The following is a 20,229-nucleotide window of genomic DNA, read 5'->3' on the forward strand; positions in this document are numbered from 1 at the left end:
GGAAGATTCAGGGCATCGAGTCAAAATGTTTTGGAACAATTACCACAACATTGATGAATACAAAAAAAAGACTGAAATACAACTGAGCATGTATACAAAAGCTCTTCAATACATATTAGAATTTAATGAGTAAAATGGACCATAAAGTACATTATTACTTACATTTTATGCTCATATATTATTTGAAAAATTGGTATATCACAAAAGATTGTTAATAATGTTATACGTTCTGAAAAGTAAACATTATGTCACCTCATTTCAGACCGGATAGGTAACCATGGGTGAACAGTACTTTAAGAATTTTTAAGTGAGGTTCCATACACTGCTCAGAATCAGAATAAAGTTTATTATCACTAACATATGTTGTGAAATATCCAGTCAGTGTTTTGGGCTGAGACCCGTCATCAGGAAGGGTCTCGGCCCGAAACATTGACTAATTATTCATTTCCATAGATGCTGCCTGACCTGCCGAGTTCCTCCAGCATTTTTGTGTGTGTTGCTCTGGATTTCCAGAATCTCTTGTGTCATGAAATATATTATTTTGTGGCAGCAGTACAGTGTAATATATAAAATACACTGTAAACTACAACAAGAAATATATATAAAATATAAGTAGAGCAACAAGCAAAGGGAAAATAATGAATTAGTGTTCGAGGACAGTTCAGAAATCTAATGACAAAGGTGAAGAAGCTGTGTGTATATATATATATCTCCCCATAACCTTTCCCTTCTCCTTGATCAGCGATCCCCAACCACCGAGCCGCGGACTGGTACCGGGCAGCAAGGAAACGATATGAGTCAGCTGCACCTTTCCTCGTTCCCTGTCACGCACTGTTGAACTTGAACACAGGGTTGCCAACTGTCCTGTATTTGCCGGGACATCCCGTGTATTGGGTTAAATTGATTTGTCCCATATGGGACCGCCCTTGTCCTGTATTTCCCCTGCTAAGGTAGGGCGTTCCTATGAAACCTTTGGTGCCGAAATGGCTCAAAGCGAAGAAGCAATTACCATTAATTTATATAAGAAAAAATTTTTGAGTGTTCCCAGGCCCAAAAAAAACCTACCAAATCATATCAAATAACACATAAAACCTAAAATAACACTAACATATAGTAAAAGCAGCAATGATATGATAAGTACACAGCCTATATAAAGTAGAGATAATGTATGTACAGTATAGTCGGGAAGATTAAGCCAAAACCGACTTGTGGAAAAAAATCGGTACGTACACACATGCGCACGTCACATATGCACATGTCACACATGGGCACACAGGTGTCCGCGCAAGGCTTCACGGTCATGGTAGTCTTTCTCGGGGTAAACACAAGTGTCACGGGATTTGACTGCTACTTTTGTCCCTTATTTGGGAGTGAGAAAGTTGGCGTCCCTAACTGTAAAAGAAATGTTGAGGTGAGTTTAACCCTACTTGAACACCAACCCCCCCCCCCCCACCCCCCGCCCCGGGTCGGCCGGTCCACAAGAATATTGTCAATATTAAACCGGTCCGCGGTGCAAAGCAGGTTGGGGACCCCTGTCCTTGATGATAGTAATGAGAAGAAAGCAGGTCCTGAGTGGTGGGAGTCTTTAATGATGGATGCCACATTTTTGATGAGTCTGCACCTTGGCAGATGAATACCCTTCTGGGAGCCATGCTACATTACGGCTAGTGCAACACTTTTACAGCTCGGGGCTTCGGAGTTCAGAGCTCAATCCAGGCATGTATGGAATGTGTGGGTTTCCTCCGGGTACTTTGGTTTCCTCCCACAGTCCAAAAGATGTACCAAATAGTAGGTTAATAAAATTTCCCTCGCATTAGGCCAGGATTAAGTACATGGGTTGTTAGGCAACATAGCTCGAAAGGCCAGAAGGGCCTGGTCTGTGCTGTATTTCTAAATAAATTAATTAAAAGAATCAGCTGCAGAACAGCCAAGCTGATAATAAAGTATTGCCATCTTCGATCGTTGCACAGTAGTGAGGTTTATCAAATTTCTTGAAAAGAACAGCAGAAGCAACAGCAAGCAACCTGGCAGCAAGTGTTTGTTGAAGAGGGATACAGTTAAAGAGGTACGAATTGCGTTTTCCAAATATTAATTCATGTCTCATTTGTTTTTTAAGCACCAGCAGCATTTATTAAAGCTGTCTGCTTGATCCCCATCTTCACAAAAAGTTCAAGGTAAATTTATTATCAAAGTACACATGTCGCCATAAACAACTCTGAGATTCATTTTCTTGCAGACATTCACAGTAAATACAACAGAACAAAAATAATGATTATTGTAATAAATAAGCCATAAGTATCGAGAACATGACATGACAGATCCTTGTAAGTGAGTCCATAGATTGTGGGAACAGTTCAGAGACGGGGGCGAGTGAAGTTTATTGAAGTTATCCCCTCAGGTTCAACAGTTAATGTGCTCAGTGGTGGAGTGGGGGTGGGCTCTACTCATGATAGACTGTGCTGCAATCCCTACTTTTTGTAGGCTTTTCCATTCAAGGGCATATAAGGTATATTTAAATTGGTGCTGACCAGTTGCCAGAGTATGGCATCTAAGGGACCATTTCTATCCACAGTTTGATGACAAGCTGCACGTGACCCCTACAACTGAAGGGTGGGGGTTACACTCCTAAAAAAACTTCATACCACAATTTTCAGTTGCGTAAAGCCAAATCGACTGTGCATGAATTAAGAAGTTCAAGAAACAAAAATTATTTAATTTCCAGAACAGAAGTAGAGCTCAAAGAAAAAGGGAAAATTATGAAGCATGAAAAACTTATAACTGGAATGGCAGCAGTTCAAACGTATTCATCCCACTTTGCTCAGCACTTTGAACCACCTCTCGCAGCCATTACAGTCAGTAGTTTTTTTTTGGATAAGTCTCTATTAACTTTGCACAATGTGATGGAGCAAGATTTTCCCATTCCTTCTTGCAAAATTGCTCAAGCTGTGCCAGGTTAGTTGGGGAGTGGGGATGGACAGCAATTTTGAGGTCTTGCCAGAATTGTTCGACCGGGTTAAGGTCAGGACTCTGACTGGGCCACTGAAGGACATCAATTTCCTTCATTTGAAGCCACTCCATGGTTGCTCTGGCAGTGAGCTTTGGGCTGTTTTCCTGCTGAAACACAAACTTCCTCCCCAGTTTAAGTTTTCTGGCAGAGGATAGCAGTTTTTTTTTCTATCCAGAGTCCTTCTGTTAAGTAAGTGAATAACAGAAACACAAGAGATTCTGCAGATGCTGGAAATCTTGTGCAACACACACAAAATGCTGGAGGAACTCAGCAGGTCAGGCAGCATCTACAGAGGGGAATAAACAGTCGATGTTTCAGGCCGAAACCCATCATCAGGACTGAAAAGGAAGGAGCCAGAAGCCAGATTGAGAAGATAGGGCAGGGGAAGAAGCACAAAATGGCAGGTATTTGGCAGACAATCCTCTTGTACTGTATACTGGCAAAGGGACTGAATGAGCCTCTATACAGCACTGTGGAATATTATGAGGCTGTAAGAAACACCACATAAATATCATTTTAAGAAGTATTTTGCCTTCAAACCATGCTGATTTACCCCTGTAACTGTTCTTCCTGTCATGATCTTATTGAATGGTGGAGGCTCAAGGGGAGAATGGAATGACCTACTCCTGATCCTACATCGTTTCACCTTATACAGTCATACATTCAGAGAACATTACGTCTGTAAAGACGATCTGAAACTGGCCAACACTGATGTGAACAACTGGAAAGACACAGTAGCCGCCTGCAGTCTGGCGTGCAAAGAGCAGAAAGTACCTGCCTCAACAGGCTGGCTGCCCAGAGAGCTCAACGGAAGGAGAGGGGCCCTTTCAACCAGATAATCACCTTCCTTCGCCTACAGACAGTGTGGGCCAGACTGTCACTCCAGAGTGAGACTCCTCAACCAGGCTAGGCAGCGCACCACCACTAACTGACTTTTCCCCTGTGTACCCACCATCTTTTGTGACAAAAGGAAACCATACAAACAGCACAGAAACAGGCCTTTTAGCCCTTCTAGTCCATGCCAAATTATGATTCTGCCTAATCCCATGGACCATAGCATCCAGATCATACCCTTCCCATCCATGTACCTATCCAAAATTTCTTAAACATCCAACAGTTCCACTGGCAGCTTTTTCTACATTCGCACCACCTTCAGAATGAAGAGGTTCTCCGTCAAGTTCCCCTAAAATATTTCACCTTTCACCCTTAACCTACAACCTCTAGTTCTCGTCTCACCAAGCCTTAGTGGAAAAAGCCTGAATGCATCTACCTTATCTATACCCCTCATGCTTTTGTATACATCTATCAAATCTCCCCTCATTCTCCTACGCTGCAGGGAATTAATTCCAAACCTCTTCAACCGTCTTCATTCCTCAGGCTTTAGCCCACAGATGTGCTCGATACCAATCCTTGAGCAGCATCAATATAACCACGAGAGTGTGCAACTTACTGTCCTTCATAAATCAAAACATTGAGTACTGGAGTGTTGAGACGTTATGATGAAATTATATCAGATGATGGTGAGGCATTGTGTGCATTTCTGCTCACCTACCTACAGAAAAAATATCAATAAGATTGAATGCGTGTGGAGAAAACTTACAAGGTTGCTGGAATTTGAGAACCTGAGTTATAGGAAAAGATGGATTAGGGTGTAGAATTGTTATTTTCCTTACAGATCATCTTTCCTATGCTTGCTTGTACTTTTTGATTAATCACCTTATATGTGTATTTCTTCTGAATTTGCCAGTAATTTACGTATAGATGCTTCAGTATTTTTCTAGAAGCTTCTCAGTTTTTCGGCAGCAAATGAATCTGGCTAATTTATCGGTCAATTGTTATCACTGGAAAGTTGTTATCCTTTCAGTTTGAGTTAGTTTTTTTTATCGTTTCAGGTTACCTTGACTATTTTGTTCTCTACTCTTCTTTACGATTTTTTTTGTTCTGGTAATACTTAACAAAGCAGCTATAAACAACAGGCATGATGACTCATTCTTGACTTTTGGAATCCAACAGACAGACATCCCTTTTTTCTGATTTTTTTTTCCACACACCTACTTTTAAAGCCTTGAATCTTTACTGACACTCTCCAGGTACAATATGCAATATTGACCCAATAATATTCCTAGATAAAGTGATAAATTCTCACGAACTACTCCACGAGAGAATAGAGAAGGTTGGGATTGTGGAGAAGTTGGGGCCAGGAAAGTAGTAGGTGCAGTACTGCCAGCGGAGGAGCATCTCAGGACGGATTTCAATTCAAACATCATCTTGCAACGTTGACCACCTTTGAGCCACTTCAAGAGAAAATTTGATCAACCATCCTGCCCACAAAACCCATCATGACCCCAAGTCAAAATAGTGAATATGCCCATCCAGAGATGCTAATCACATTCTGCCTAGATCTTTGGGAGCACAACAGTTCACATCTATCCACTGTTGATGACTTGGGGAGTCAGTAACGAGCAGGTAATTAGATAGATAGATAGATAGATAAGATACTTTATTGATCCCAAAGGAAATTACAAGTGCACAGATGCATAAATATCAGAAAAGAAGAAAGAAAGAATAAAAAATAAGTTACTTGAAGCAATCTACAGGAGGGGGTCTTCACTTCCCCAGCTATAGGGTGACTCAATGGCCAAGGGTAAGAATTCACTCATATGACTCTTTGGAGTAGTGCAGTTGTCTTAGCCTATCACTAAAAGTGCTCCTCTTTTCAACCAAGGTGGCATGCAGAGGGTGAGAAACATTGTCCAGATTTGCCAGGATTTTCCGTGGGGTCCTTTGTTCTACCACAGCCACCAGTGTGTCCAGTTTGACTCTTATAACACAGCCAGCTATTCTAATCAGTTTATTGGGCCTGTTGGCATCACCCGAGTTGATGCCATTGCCCCAGCACACCACTGCATAGAAGATTGAACTGGTGACAACAGACTGGTAGAACATATGAAGCAGAGGCCTGGAGACTCCAAAGGACCTCAGTCTCCTCAGGAAGTAGAGGCAACTCTGGCCCTTCTTGAACACGGCCTCTGTGTTGGTGCTCCACTCAAGTCTGATATACAGGTGCAACCCCAGGTACTAGTAGGTCCTCACCATATCCATGTCCTCACAATCAGTAACAGGGAGCAGTGCAGACTTAGTCTTCTTAAAGTCCATCATCATCCCCTTTGTCTTCCTGATGTTGAGCTGCAGATGATTCAGCTTGCACCATTTGACAAAGTCCTCCACCAGGGCCCTGTATTCATCCTCCCTTCCTTCCTTTATACACCCACCTATTGCTGAGTCATCCCAGAATTTCTACAGATGACATGACACAGTGTTGTATCTAAAGTCTAAAGTATATAGGGTAAACAGCAAGGGAGACAACACAGTCCCCCATGGGGCCCCAGGCACACAGCTCCGAAGCTGCACAAACTGTGGTCTGCCAGCCAGGTTGTCCATTATCCAGGATACAACGGCAGAACTGCCAAACTACATTGAACAGAGCCTTTCCCCCAGCAATGCCACGATTAGCTTAATTACTCAGACTGATCCATCATATACACAACCTTTCCCAGAATAGAGGGCAACTTCAGCAGACAATGCCTCAAAAAAGTGGATTAATAAATATTCAACCCCCACCTCCCAGAAGTTTTCAAGTTTTATTGTTTTACAACATTGCATCACAGTAGATTTAATTAGGCTTTTTTTGACACCGATCAACAGAAAAATACTCTTTCCTGTCAACAGAAAACAAACTTCTACAAATTGGTCTAATTTATTACAATTATTAAACATAAAATAATTGATTACATAATTACTCACACTTCAAGTCAGTATTTAGTAGATGCACCTTTGGCAGCAATTACAGCCTTGAGTCTGTGCGAATAGGTCTCTTATCAGCTTTGCACGTCTGGACACTGCAATTTTTCTCCATTCTTCTTTATAAAACTGCTCAAGCTCTGTCAGATTGCTTGGGAATCATGAGTGAACAGCCCTTTTCAAGTCCAACCACAAATTCTCAATTAGATTGAGGTCTAGACTCTGACTTGGCCACTCCAGGACATTAACTTTGTTATTTTTAAGCCATTTCTGTGTGACTTTGGCTTTATGCTTGGGGTCTTTGTCTTGCTGGAAAAAAATCTTCTCCCAAGTCGCAGTTCTCTTGTAGACTGCATCAGGTTTTCCTCAAGGATTTCCCAGTATTTTGCTGCAGTCATTTTACCCCCTACTTTCACAAGCCTTCCAGCGCCTGCTGCAGTGAAGCATCCCCACAGCATGATGCAGCCACCACCATGCTTCACGGTAGGGATGGTCTGTTTTTGATGATGTGCGGAGTTTTGGCTTATGCCAAACAAAGCATTTAATCTGACGGCCAAAAAGCTCAATTTTGGTTTCATCAGATCATAGAACCTTCTTCGAGCTGACTTCAGAGTCTCCACATGCCTTCTGCAAACTGTCGCCGAGGTTTCATGTGTGTTTTTTTCAACAGTGGCTTTCTGTTTGCCATTCTCCCATCAAGCTGCCATTGGTGAAGGACCCGGGCAACAGTTGTTGTATATGCAGTCTATCCCATCCCAGCCACTAAAGCTTGTAACTCCTCCAGAGTTGTCATAGGTCTCTTGGTGGCCTCCCTCACTAGTCTGCTTCTTGCATGGTCAGTTTTTGAGGATGGCCTGCTCTAGGCGGATTTACAACAGTGCCATATTCTTTCCATTTCTTGATGACTGACTTAACTGTACTCCAAAGAATACGCAGTGACTTGGAAATTGTCTTATATCCACCTCCTGACTTGTGCTTTTCAATAAACTTTTTGCAGAGTTGCTTGGAATTTCTTTTGTCTTTGGGGTGTAGTTTTTCCCAGGATACTGACTCAACAGCAGTTGCACCTTCCAGATATAGGTGTATTTTTACTATAATCAATTGAAACTCCTTGACTGCACATAGGTTGAGAAATAGCTAGACACCTTACCTAGCTCTGTGGTTTCTAAAACCAATTGGTTGCACCAGTGATGATTTGTTGTGTCATATTAAAGGGGGTGAATACTTATGCAATCATTTATTTTGTGTTTTATATTTATAATTAATTTAGATCACTTTGTAGATATCTGTTTTCACTTTGACATTAAAGAGTCTTTTTCTGTTGATCAGTGTCAAAAAAGCCAAATTAAATCCACAGTGATTCAATGATGTAAAACAATAAACCATGAAAACTTTCAGGGGGGGGGGAGGAATACTTTTTATAGGCACTGTACATCTAACTTCTTTTGCATAGTGGTTACCAGTTTTTATGTATAGTTTTCAAAAATTGTATTTCTTTATTTTCCCGTAAATGTCTACAAGAAAATTAATCTCAAGGTAGTATATGGTGACATACACATACTTTAATAATGAAGTTATTTTGACTTTGAATATTACAAACAGCACAAATGGATTGGCCTCTGTAAAGGGTTTGGAGGGTTATTTTACAGGAAACATTTCATGCGCATAAGAAAAATCTGGGAGCCATTCGGGACAGATCCCTAAACAGATGTGAAATCTTTTGAGATCATCAGCAATGATCTACAGCACATCCACCACATCCCAAAGCACCATCATTGTGGGCTTACTAAAGCCAAGGATTTATCCCAGCAGACAAGCTATAGTAACTGCTAATAACAGCATACCAGAACTAGGCAACAGCTTTGTTCAATCACTATTATCCTTTGCACATTGGATTTTTCTTACCCATGTATTTAATACAGTAGTTATCATGTTACGTTGAAGTAGTGAGGTTAAGCACAGTTCCAATGCCATAATGAAACCACTGTCATTGGCCAAATCAAAGGAGGTGATGAATCAGCATATAGGACGGAGATTGAAAATCTGGCTGTGTGGTGCCTTAACAACAACCTCTTACCCGAGTCAACAAGACTAAGGAATTGATTATAGGCTTCAGGAGGAGGAAACCCAAGGTCATCATCGGAAACTCAGAGGTGGAGAGAGTAATCAACTTTAAATTCCTCAATGTTGTCATTTCAAAGAACCTGTCCTGGGCCCAGCACGCAAGAACAATTACAAAGAAAGCACAGCAGTGCCTCTACTTCCGTAGGAGTACGCAGCATGACATGTAAACTTTTGCCAAACTTCTAAGGATGTGTAGAAGAGTATACTGACTGTCTGCACCTAATATAGAAGCACCAATGCCCTTGAACAGAAAACCCTACAAAATTAGTGAATAAGGCCCAGCCCTTCAGTGCAGTGCACTAAGCAGCCACTTTGCTACCTGTACACCTGCTTAATAATGCAAATATCTATTCAGCCAATCATGTGGCAGCAACTCAATGCATAAAAGCATGCAGACATGGTCAAGAGGTTCAACTGTTGTTGAGACCAACATCAAAATGGGGAAGAAATGTGATCAAAGTAAATTTGATTGCGGAATGATTGTTGGTGCCAGGCAGAGTGGTTTGAGTATCTGAGAAACTGCTGATCCCCTGGGATTTTCATGCTCAATAGTGTCTAAAGTTTACAGAGAATGGTGCGAGAAACAATAAAACACCTAGTGAGTAGCAGATCTGTGGGCGAAAATGCATTGCTAATGAGAGAGGTCAGAGGAGAATGGCCAGACTGGGCAGCAAGGTGACAGTAATTCAATTAGCTACATGTTACAACTGTGGTGTGCAGAAGAGGTTCTCTGAAAGCACAACACGTTGAACCATGAAGTAGGTGGGCTATAGCAGCCGAAGACCACAAAGCTACACTCAATGGCTATTTTTTTAGGTACAGGAGGTACCTCATGAAGTAGCTACTGAGTGTATGTTCCCTGTAATTTTATGAGACTTAACCGAGGTGTATAAAATCATGAGGGGATAGATCGAGTAAATGCTCACAGTTATTTTTTCTCATAGAAAGGGAATGAAAATTGAGAAGAACTGGGTTTAAAGTGAGTGGGAAAAGATTTAAAAGGGACTTGAGGGGCAACTTCACACAAAGAGTAGTGAGTATTTATAATGAGCTGCCAGTGGAAGAGGTAGAGGTAGGTACATTGACAGCAAAGCCTTCCTTACCATTGAGTACATCTACAAAGAGCACAGGCTCAAGAAAGCAGCATCCATCTTCATGGACGTCCACCATCCAAACAGAGCTCACGTCTTGCTGCTGTCATCAGTAAGGAGGTCGAGGAGCCTTAGGTCCCACACCAACTGGCTCAGGAACAGTATTATTCCTCAACCATCAGGCTCTTAAACCAAAGAGGATAACTTCACTCAACACAACACCGAACTGATCACTAAACACAATCCATAGACTCATTTTAAAGGACCCTACAATTAATGTTTGCAGTAATATTTATTATTATTATTATTTTCAATTTGCACAGTATGTCTTTTTTTCACATTGGTTGCTTGTCAGTATATGTTTGTGTCAAGTTTTTCATTGATTCTATTGTATTTCTTTGTTCTAATCTGAATGCCTGCAAGAAAATGAATCTGGGAGTAGTATTTGGTATATATCCACTTTGATAATGAATTTATTTCAAAATTTGTATATTTAAAAGCCATTTGGATAGGTATGTAGATAGAAAAGGTCTGGGGGGGATAAGGGTTAAGTGTAGGCAAATGGGAATAGCTTAGATAACCATGTGGGTCAGCATGGCTGGCTGGGCCGAAGGGCCTCCTTCCCTGATGTACAATCCTGAATAGATATTCTGCAGAAGTTACCATAAAATCTAGGTCATAAGTGAAGATACACAATCACAGCTGGTAATCACTTCTGTGACTTGAAAGATCACATGAAGCAGTTTCCTGTGGGGTAAAATTTAGAAATGCTGAGTTAAATGCAGCCTTTAATACTTTGTCATCAATCTGGGTGTTTGCTAGTTGGGGAGGAGGGGAGAAACTTGCTTACCTTCCTAAACTGTTGGCATTTACCTCATCAGTCTCTCTTTATCATATAAGAGAAGAGCATCGCAGTTCTTGCTGGATAATTACTCCTGAAGTTGCAGCCAATTCGTACTCGTGTTGGGTGCTCCAAATACAAATGACTCCCAGGAATACAAGTCCTAGATGGAAATTCTTCCTGACACAGGGAATAAATTCCCCAATCCATGTACAGGAGGTATCACGTGGAATAATGCTTCACAAATAATACAAGAGAAAAAGCCAAACAACTTATTATAAGGAGAAGTATTAAACTCAGCATCTTTTAAAAATGTCTATTTTGTGGGTGATAGATCTCTACCAAAGGAGATGTAAGGCACTCCTTCCCTCCGCTAACCTGCAGGTCACCTTTGAGCAAGGTATAGCACCTGCCTAGGTCCCCGATCAGGGTCATGTGAAGCCAGGGAGCAGGTGGTGGATGATCGTATGAACAGCTGGTGCATATCACAAGTCCTGGTTATGCGACCACTGACGCCAGGCAGACAATCTCTGAAGAGTATTGATAATGGCTGGGGCCACCCGTCTTGTGAAGACACTGCCCAAAAGACGGCAACGGCAAATCGCTTCTGTAGAAAAACTTGCCAAGATCAATCACAGTCATGAGACCATGATCGCTGACATCACTGGTATTATTGGTGGCATCCGTTAGTCTTGCGAGACCATGGATCTGCGCCTGGAAAGTCTTGCTTCAGTCTGTGTTAGAGCAGCATCTGTTGTGGCTGTAGAGTCCCACACGGGAGTGACAGTCTCGGCTGCAGCGAACGACATGGCATATGATGATGTTGATGACAGACATGTAATTGTATAGTGAATTTTTCAATAATTGTAGTGAGGTTGCTTCTGTATTTTTCTAGAAAATTCTTGGTCACATAAGTCCATAAGATATGGGAGCAGAATTAAGCTATTAGGCCCATCGAGTCTGCTCCGCCATTCCGTCATGGCTGATATATTATCCCTCTCAACCACATTCACCTGTCTTCTCCCCATAACCTTTGATGCTCTGACTAATCAAGAACCTATTTACCTCTGCTTTCAGTTTACCCAATTGTCATGTATTGAAACGGTAAGGTCAGGTAATGTAGTTTGACACTTGTCAGGTACGGTGATGATGTCATCAGTCTGGCACAGAACAGCACATGATGTGAGGGAGCATAGAAGCGAGAATGAGAAATAAAGGCATTTTCAGAGCACGAAGCGTCATGTCATGATATATGCACTAATTAAGTATTAAGTTGGGTTGTAAAAACACAACTGTGGCCATGAGGATGGAATTTTGAAAGTAAGGTTATCATTAATTGATGAAAATGGAGAAATACGGAGAACATTTTCAGTAGACATGGACTGCCCATATCTATCAAACCAGATAATGGACCTCAATTCAGATCTGAGCTGTTCAAGGAATATTGTGAGAGTAATGGAATCAAACACCTGAGAACAGCGCTAAAGTGGGCTCACGCAAGTGGTGAGCACCAAAATGCATCACTGATGAAAAGGATCAGGACTGCTCAAGCAGAAGGACTTGACTGGAAACTTGAACTGAGAAAATATGCGATTGTGTACAGATGTGTGGAACATGCCACTGCAGGGAAAAGTCCTGCCGAACTTCTCTACAACTGCAAAATGAGGGGGAAGTTACCAGACATCAAAGAGGTACACACAGCAGAACTGGAAATATGAGATCGGGATGCAGAACGAAAAGAAAAGTACAAGCTGTATGCAGACAATGACAGAGGAGCACAAGAGTCTACTGCAAGAGTTCAGACACCATGCTTATCCAGAAAGAAAAAGTGGACAAATTCACCACACCTTTCAACATAACATCACACAGGGGGTGAGGAAAACAGGAAATCAAGTGACAGCTGAATCTCCAACTGGGGTACAGTATGCAAGGAACACCACACGTAAAAAAGTTCAACACAAGAGAGACTTTTGGAAAACAGGAGGAAATTCAAGGATTTCACAATGAGGTACAGGGACAGGAGGGCAATATGATGGCCAGTTATGGACAATCTCAGGTTTACAATAGGCAAAAACCATTACCAGACAGTGAAAGCAATGAGAAACCGATAGAGAGACCTCAAAAGGGCTAGAAAACAACCTCTGAAGTTTAATGATTTTATATAGAAGTAGAGCTTTAAGTTGGGGCTTTGAAACAATAAAAACTGTTGTAAATTGAAAATGAAGTTATCAGTTCCAGAATTATCATCCAGTTATAACCAAAAAAATGTTGGTCATAGTCATGCATAACAGAGAATATGTGTTGAGTTGAAAGGGTTAAATCTGTGAGATGAATACGTTCTAAAACAATGAAATTCATTTCTCAGGAAAGGAGGGATGTCACGTATTGAAAAGGCAAGGTCAGTTAATGCAGATTGACACTTGCCAGGTACGGTGATGATGTCATCAGTCTGGGACAGACAACATGTGATGTGAGGGAGCATGGAAGACACGTTCAGAGCATGAAGCGTCGAGTCATGATAAATGCACTATTTAATTAAGTTACAAATACACAACACCAATAACTTGGCCTTGACAGCCGTCTGTGGCAATGGATTCCACAGATTCACAACACTTTGGTTAAAGAAATTCCTCTTCATCAAAGTTCAAAAGGGACAGGCTTATAGTCTGAGGATGTACCCCCTTGTTCTAGACTCCCCCAGTGAAGGGCATCATATTACTTATATCTGGCTACTCCATTGGTTAATGTTCTCCATTGTCTGATAGGAGAAGATCATGGCTATTTTTTTATTTCTCTTTCCTGTCCTCCTTCTTTGCTCTTGTAACATTTTAAGAAAACGATCATAGGTAACAAGTTTTATGTGTCATTTGTAACTTCTGAAGAACCTTTGGATTGCAAAACCATCAGGATCCAACAGACTTGCAAGGGTTCCCAACCTGGGGCCCATGGACCTCTTGCTCAATGGTATTGGTCCGTGGCACAAAAAGGTTGGGAACCTCTGCCAGAGGTTCAACGAATGCTATACTTACATGAATAATAAACACAGAAATGTTACGGATACTGGGAACCTAGAGCAATATGCACACATTGCTGGAGGAACTCAGCAGGTCAGGGAGCATCAACGGAAAAGGAATAACAGTCGACATTTCAAGCCAAAGCTCTTCATCAGGACTCCAGACGTGCTGCAACCAGTCAATGTCTTAATGTAGCGTTTTGGCCCCAGACGTCAACTCTTCATGCCTTTCCATTAGATGCTGCCTAATCTGCAGAGTTCCTCCAGCAGTTTGTGAGGTTACCCCACGAATAAGTACTTTGTGAAGGCAGCTCTGCTGCAGTGAGATAGCATGTCTGACCAGCGAGCAGGAGGGTGTTTGGGGCATCCAGGGAGTGGTAGCACCTCTGGTGAAGGGGCTTGTGAATGAGCTGCCCCAGAATGGAAATGGACACAACCTTTGGGCCCCACCAGACACTCACCTCTCACCTGTGGCTCTAAGTACTCCACACCGCAATACCGCTTTGGGGGGGGGGGGGGGGCTAAATCAGGTAAAAGTCAGTAAGCCTCATACCCTGGTGAGGCAGGGGTATGTCCGTCCTAGCTTGTGAAGTCAGCTCCAGCAAACAGGGCAAATGAGATCAACAGTGAAATGCAATGGCCAGGAAGCTGGTCCTGCAAATGCTCCGTGGAGAGCGAAGGGCATGACAAGACACAGAAGAAGTCATGGTCATCCACTGCAACCAAGGAAGACCCCAGTTTATAATGACTAGTCGTACCACTAGACTCATACTTCCAAAGGTGAGAGAGTGGAACTGCCCCAAGGCATTGCTTTTTTCACTTTAAAAACGCTCCTGCATAGGTCTCCTATCGTCATTGGATACCATAAGATATAGGAGCATTAGGTCCATCGAGACTGCTTCGCCATTGCATCATGGCTGATCCATTTGCACACCCCCCCCCCAGCCACATTCTCCTGCCTTCTCCCTGTATCCCTTCATGCTCTGACTAACTAAGAATCCATCAACCACTGGCTTAAACACACCCAATGACTTTGCCTCCACAGCCACCTGTGGCAACGATACAACAGACAACCAACCCAGTGAACAGCGTACAAAAGAGAATAATATTGGCTTCTCAGTATTATACAGTTTGCACAGTCACATGATCTGGTGAGATAGCTGCTGCAATTAGCTTCAGCTCTCGAGAGCTGATTCTCAACCCTGATTGTCATCAAGCAACATAGGCAAGGATGAGACTGGGGTTGGCCATGTTCCCCACACAGATCTTCATTGCCAATGCTCACGCATACATTATACCCACCAGAGCTGACAGACCTGGCACATGTGAGCACTGAGAAGTCAAACCGCCAAAGAAGACTTACAGGTCATGACAGAAATTAAGATAGTAAATGGAATAAATCTGAAACTTATCAGACAATGGAGTTCCAGATTTATTACATCCTGTGTCTGAATTCAGCAAATTCTGTTGCAGCACTTCCAAGTTCAAGTTTATTGTCATTCAACCATCCACATATATACCTCCAACCGAAACAACATTCCTCTGGACCAAGGTGCACGAGGCAGCACGTATAACTCACACGCACATATAACTCATGAAGTAATAATACAACAAATAAATTAACGCATAATAAGGTGCATTTATGACACAGGCTAAAAAGTAAGCAGTAGAATGATAATGACACCTCATTCATGACGGAAGCTGGTGGCAGGGAGTTCAGTACTCTCACGGCCTGGGAGAAGAAACTATTTCCCATCTGAACCGTCCTTGGCCGAATGCTATGGTCCCTCCTGCCTGATGGTGGAGGGAGGGTCAAAGAGACTACTCCACAAGTGCACCACTAATTAGTTACATTTTACACGTTACTGCACACTTATAATATTTTTGGTCATTTTGTGCATGTGTAGATTTAAAATTAAAATGCTATCACACTTCATGCTCTTCCAGCATAACACAAGAACATTAGCAAATGGAAGCATACATATTATCTGCAGACACTGAAATTGTACTCACAAATTTCAACATACTATGCATTATACCCAAAGCAAAACCAGGAAAACAGTATCATTCTGTATGTGTTTTTGAGTGTGAGAGCAGTTGAAAAGCCTCGCATTTTGGTGAAATGCAAATCGTAATCTGCACATCTATTTAAACATTAATGGCACCACAACTCAGCAGTCATACAATCTCAAACTGTATAAAGGAGCAAACACATTACTAATACTTCATCTTCCCTACAATATCAACATCTAATCAAGAGAAAAGAATCGCAGATCGACAGCTTGTAGGTATCACAAGGTACAACCACTCTGATTGAGCTGTTGTGGTTGGGGGGGGGGGAAGGACAGTGGGATAATTCTCAAATGGGATGAAAGTGAGGATGGTGAAGGAAAGTATATCGCCAACATCAAAAGAACCAGGTAAGGATACCGATGAGGAATATCTTTATTCATCACTATCCTATGTACTTCACCTGAATTGATTGAGAAAGGTAGGGCTGTTCTCTCTCAAACAAAGGAGGATGAGGGGTGATTTGATACAAGTGTACAAGATGATAAGAAGCATCGATCAAATGGACAGCCAAAGACTTTTCCCCAAGGTGGAAATGGCTAACCCAAGCGGCATAATTTTAAGGTGACTGAAAGAAAGTATAGAGGGAATGTCACAGGTAGTTTTTGTTTTGTTTTTTTTACACAGAGAGTGTTGGGTGTATGCAACATCCTGCCAGTGGTGGTGGTAGAGTCAGATACACTAGGGACATTTAAGAAACTTTTAAATAGGCACTTGGATGATGGGAAAATGGTGGGCTGGGAGGATGAATCTTAAGAGTAGATTAAAAGTTCAGCACATCATCGGGGGCCTGTACTCGTCTGTAGTGTTTTATATTATTAACAGCTTCTGTTCTTTGTCTTTTAGGTTCTGGTTCAACTTCCAAAACACCACATTTCCAATATTCATCTGAATACTGCCTGTAATCTCAGACTGTAAAGACGGGATGTAAGTAACTGGACAAATAGCTGAGAAGCACGCTTCACAGTAGCAAAGTTACGACTCTTCCATGAACATGGGCACACCGCTTCAGGACATACCTACGAGTCGAGAGTTCATGAACGAGGACGTAGAAAGGTTGTCATGCGATCCAAGCTCCCTGTTGGTCACTTGTTCATAGTGTACTCCATCCGCGTAGTTCTACAAGACAGCGTAATACACATCACAATGAGTTGGCATCATAAAAGCATTAGATTTTTAAAAAAATTAGAATTAGGCCATTCGGCCCATCGAGTCTCCTCCACCATTACATCCTGGCTGACTTATTATCCCTCTCAGCCTCATTCTCCTGCCTTCTCCCCATAATCTTTGATGCCCTTACTCATCAAGAACCCATCAAACTCTGTGTTAAATATACCCAATGACTTGTCATCTGCAGATAGCTGTGGCAATGAATTCCACAGATTCACCACCCTCTGGCTAAAGAAATTCCTCCTCATCTCTGTTCTAAAGAGGTGTCCTTCTATGTTGAAGCTGTGCCCTATGGACTTAGATTCTCCCACTACTGGAAACTATTTTGCATAACAGAGAATTCAGATTTACTGGGAAAAAGGCAGGTAGGTGAAGTTGAGTCCATGATCAAGGTTCAAAGTAAATTAATTATCAAAGTATATCTGTCACCATATACAAACCTGAGATTCATTTTCTTGCAGGCATACTCAATAAATCCAATAACCAATAATCAGTGAAAAACCACACGAACAGGCAGACAAGCAGGGTGCAAAAGAAAATAAATTAAGCAAATACAGAAAGAGAAAAATAAATAACAATAATAATAATAAATCAATAAATATTGAGAATGTGAGATAATGAGTCTGTGAAAGTGAGTCCAAAGGTTATAGGATCAGTTTAGTAATGGGGCAAGTGAAATTATCCCCCCTGGTTCAAGAGACTGATGGTCAAGGGGTAATAACTATTCCTGAACCTAGTGGTATGAGTCCTGAGGCTCCTGTACCATCTTCCTGATGACAGCAGTGAGAGCATGACCTAGGTGGTTTGGGCCCCTGATGATGGATAATACTTTGTGTAGATATGTTCAATGCTGGTGGGGGCTTTAGCCATGATGGACCAGGCTGTATCCATTACTTTTAGTAGGATTTTCCATTCAAGGACATTGGTGTTTCCATACCAGGCTCTGATGCAGCTGCTCGACATACTGTTCACCACACATCTGTAGAAGTTTGTGAAAGATTTAGATGTCACACCGAATCTTCGCAAACTTCTAAAGAAGTTGAGGTGCTGCAGTGTTTCCTTCGTAATCGTACTTACATGCTCGACCCAGGACAGTCCAGATCAGCCATGCCCTTTCTGAATGGTGGAGCAGGCTCAACGGGCCAGATGGCTGACTCCTGCTTCAACTTCTTGAGTTCTTATTTAGCTTTTTATACTTGGCATCAAGAGAACTTTATACTTAATGTTAGCATGCTCGTAGGGTGTTAAAACACCTGAATGGGAGAGCATTTGGTGCCTCTCCAAGAGAAATAGGAGGGAAAGCAACAAAGGAGCTGCCAGATCAGTAATGATGCTTTCCGCTTGTTGATCTGTGCGGACCATCTGGAGCAGAGCAAATAGTTTGCATCCAGATGTAGAAGTTGTAATTTGCAATTTTGAAACAACTGTATATATGCACAGATTACTTAATCAGCAATCTTTCTCTGCCAATTTTTCTCCCCATCCTGAGATAAAAATCTATAGACTTTCTGCTGAGATGTGGTTCCACATGTGCTCCTTAACTTTAAACATGTCCTCATCGTTAATAAGTCACGATAGAGGCCTTTATGATTTAGCAACATCAGGCTTCGCAGATTAATACAATCCTGTCCACGGCCAATGCATATCCCAGCGGGGTCATCAAGTAACAATCAGGAAGGGGAACACAGGCCAGATTTCCCTTCCTTAGTTCAGAAATTCCAAGGTCAATCATCATTCCTGCAAGACAAGGGACTCACTAGTGCCGGATGCTGTCAGGCAAACACATCTGTAGAAATGTCACCAGCTCCCAATGCTGAAGCTGAAAAACTTTACCCTAAAGGGGAAAAGGGGAAATTCAACACTTCAGGGAACAAGAACAGTTCATCTCAGAGTCTGGAATGATAAACACACCAAAGATATGACAGGCAAGAGAGAAAGGCACTTCAGAATCGGAATCACTGGCGCAAGTCGTGAAACTTGTTGTTTTGTAGCAGCAGTAAGTGCTACACCTAATAATAAAAACAATAAATTACAATCAGAAATATACTTTAAAAAAATTGAATTAGATTAGCGGCATCTGCTGAACTCTCGCCGGCCCTTGAAATTAAATACGTATTGCAAAAGGAGAGGAATAAAAGAAAAATACTGAGGTAGTGCACATGGGTTCATTATTCGTGCAGGAACCTGATGGCACTGGGGAAGAAGCTGTTCCTAAAACATTGAGTGCATTTATTCAGGCTCCTGTCCCTCCTCCCTGATGGTAGCAAACGGGTGATGGGGGTCCCTACTCATTGATGCTGCCTTGTCTGAGGTTTCGCCTTTTTGAATCCTCGATGCTGGGGAGGCCAGTGCTTATTAGGGTCTTTTACGAAGATTCATGCCTGGATTAGAGGATATGTGCTATAAGGAGAAGTTGGGCAAACTTGGGTTGTTTTCTCTGGAGCGTCAGAGGCTCAGGGGAGATCCAATAGAGGTTTATAAGATTGTGAGAAGCAGAGATAAAGTAGACAGTATCTTTTTACCAAGGTCTGATACTAGAAGGTATGCATTTAAGGTGAGAGGGGGTAACGGCATGTTTTTTCACACAGAGAGTGGTGGGTGCCTGGGGCGGTGGTAGAGGCAGACTTCTAAGAGTTCAAAGTAAAATTTATTATCAGAGTACATACATGTCACCACATACAACACAAACAAGAGAAAATCTGCAGATGCTGGAAACCCAAACAACACACACAAAATGCTGGAGGAACTCTGCAGGCCTGATGAAGGGTCTTGGCCCGAAACATCGACTGTTTACTCTTTTTCATAGATGCTGCCTGGCCTGCTGAGTTCCTCCAGCATTTTGTGTGTCTTGCTTACCACATACAACCCTGAGGTTCTTCTTCTGCAGGCATACTTAGCAAATCTATGGAGCAGTAACTGTAAACGGGATCGGTAAACCGTAAGCACACTGTGCAAATGCAAATTGCAAAAAATGGCGAGCATGAAAGAACAAGACAAAGGACTCCTTAAATGAGTGAGACATTTAGATAGGCACATAAGTGTGAGGAAAATGAAAGAGTATGGGCGTTGTGTAGGCAGACATGATTAGTTTTGATGGCCATTTGATCACAAA

The 20,229-nt window shown here is 42.0% G+C and overlaps 1 protein-coding gene across 11 annotated transcripts in view; it reads right to left on the reverse strand.

Moving 5' to 3' along the window:
• LOC140194896 (transcription factor 4-like) overlaps positions 1-20,229 on the reverse strand; it is a 681,375-nt gene that overhangs the window by 488,137 nt on the left and 173,009 nt on the right. For all 11 annotated transcript variants that reach the window (XM_072252222.1, XM_072252219.1, XM_072252225.1 and 8 more), the window contains one exon: positions 16,967-17,066. In XM_072252222.1, the coding sequence (XP_072108323.1) occupies positions 16,967-17,066 (100 nt within the window). The remainder of the gene's footprint in view (positions 1-16,966; positions 17,067-20,229) is intronic.

The sequence above is a fragment of the Mobula birostris genome, chromosome 3 (assembly GCF_030028105.1).
Source record: "Mobula birostris isolate sMobBir1 chromosome 3, sMobBir1.hap1, whole genome shotgun sequence".
Lineage (NCBI taxonomy): Eukaryota > Metazoa > Chordata > Chondrichthyes > Myliobatiformes > Myliobatidae > Mobula > Mobula birostris.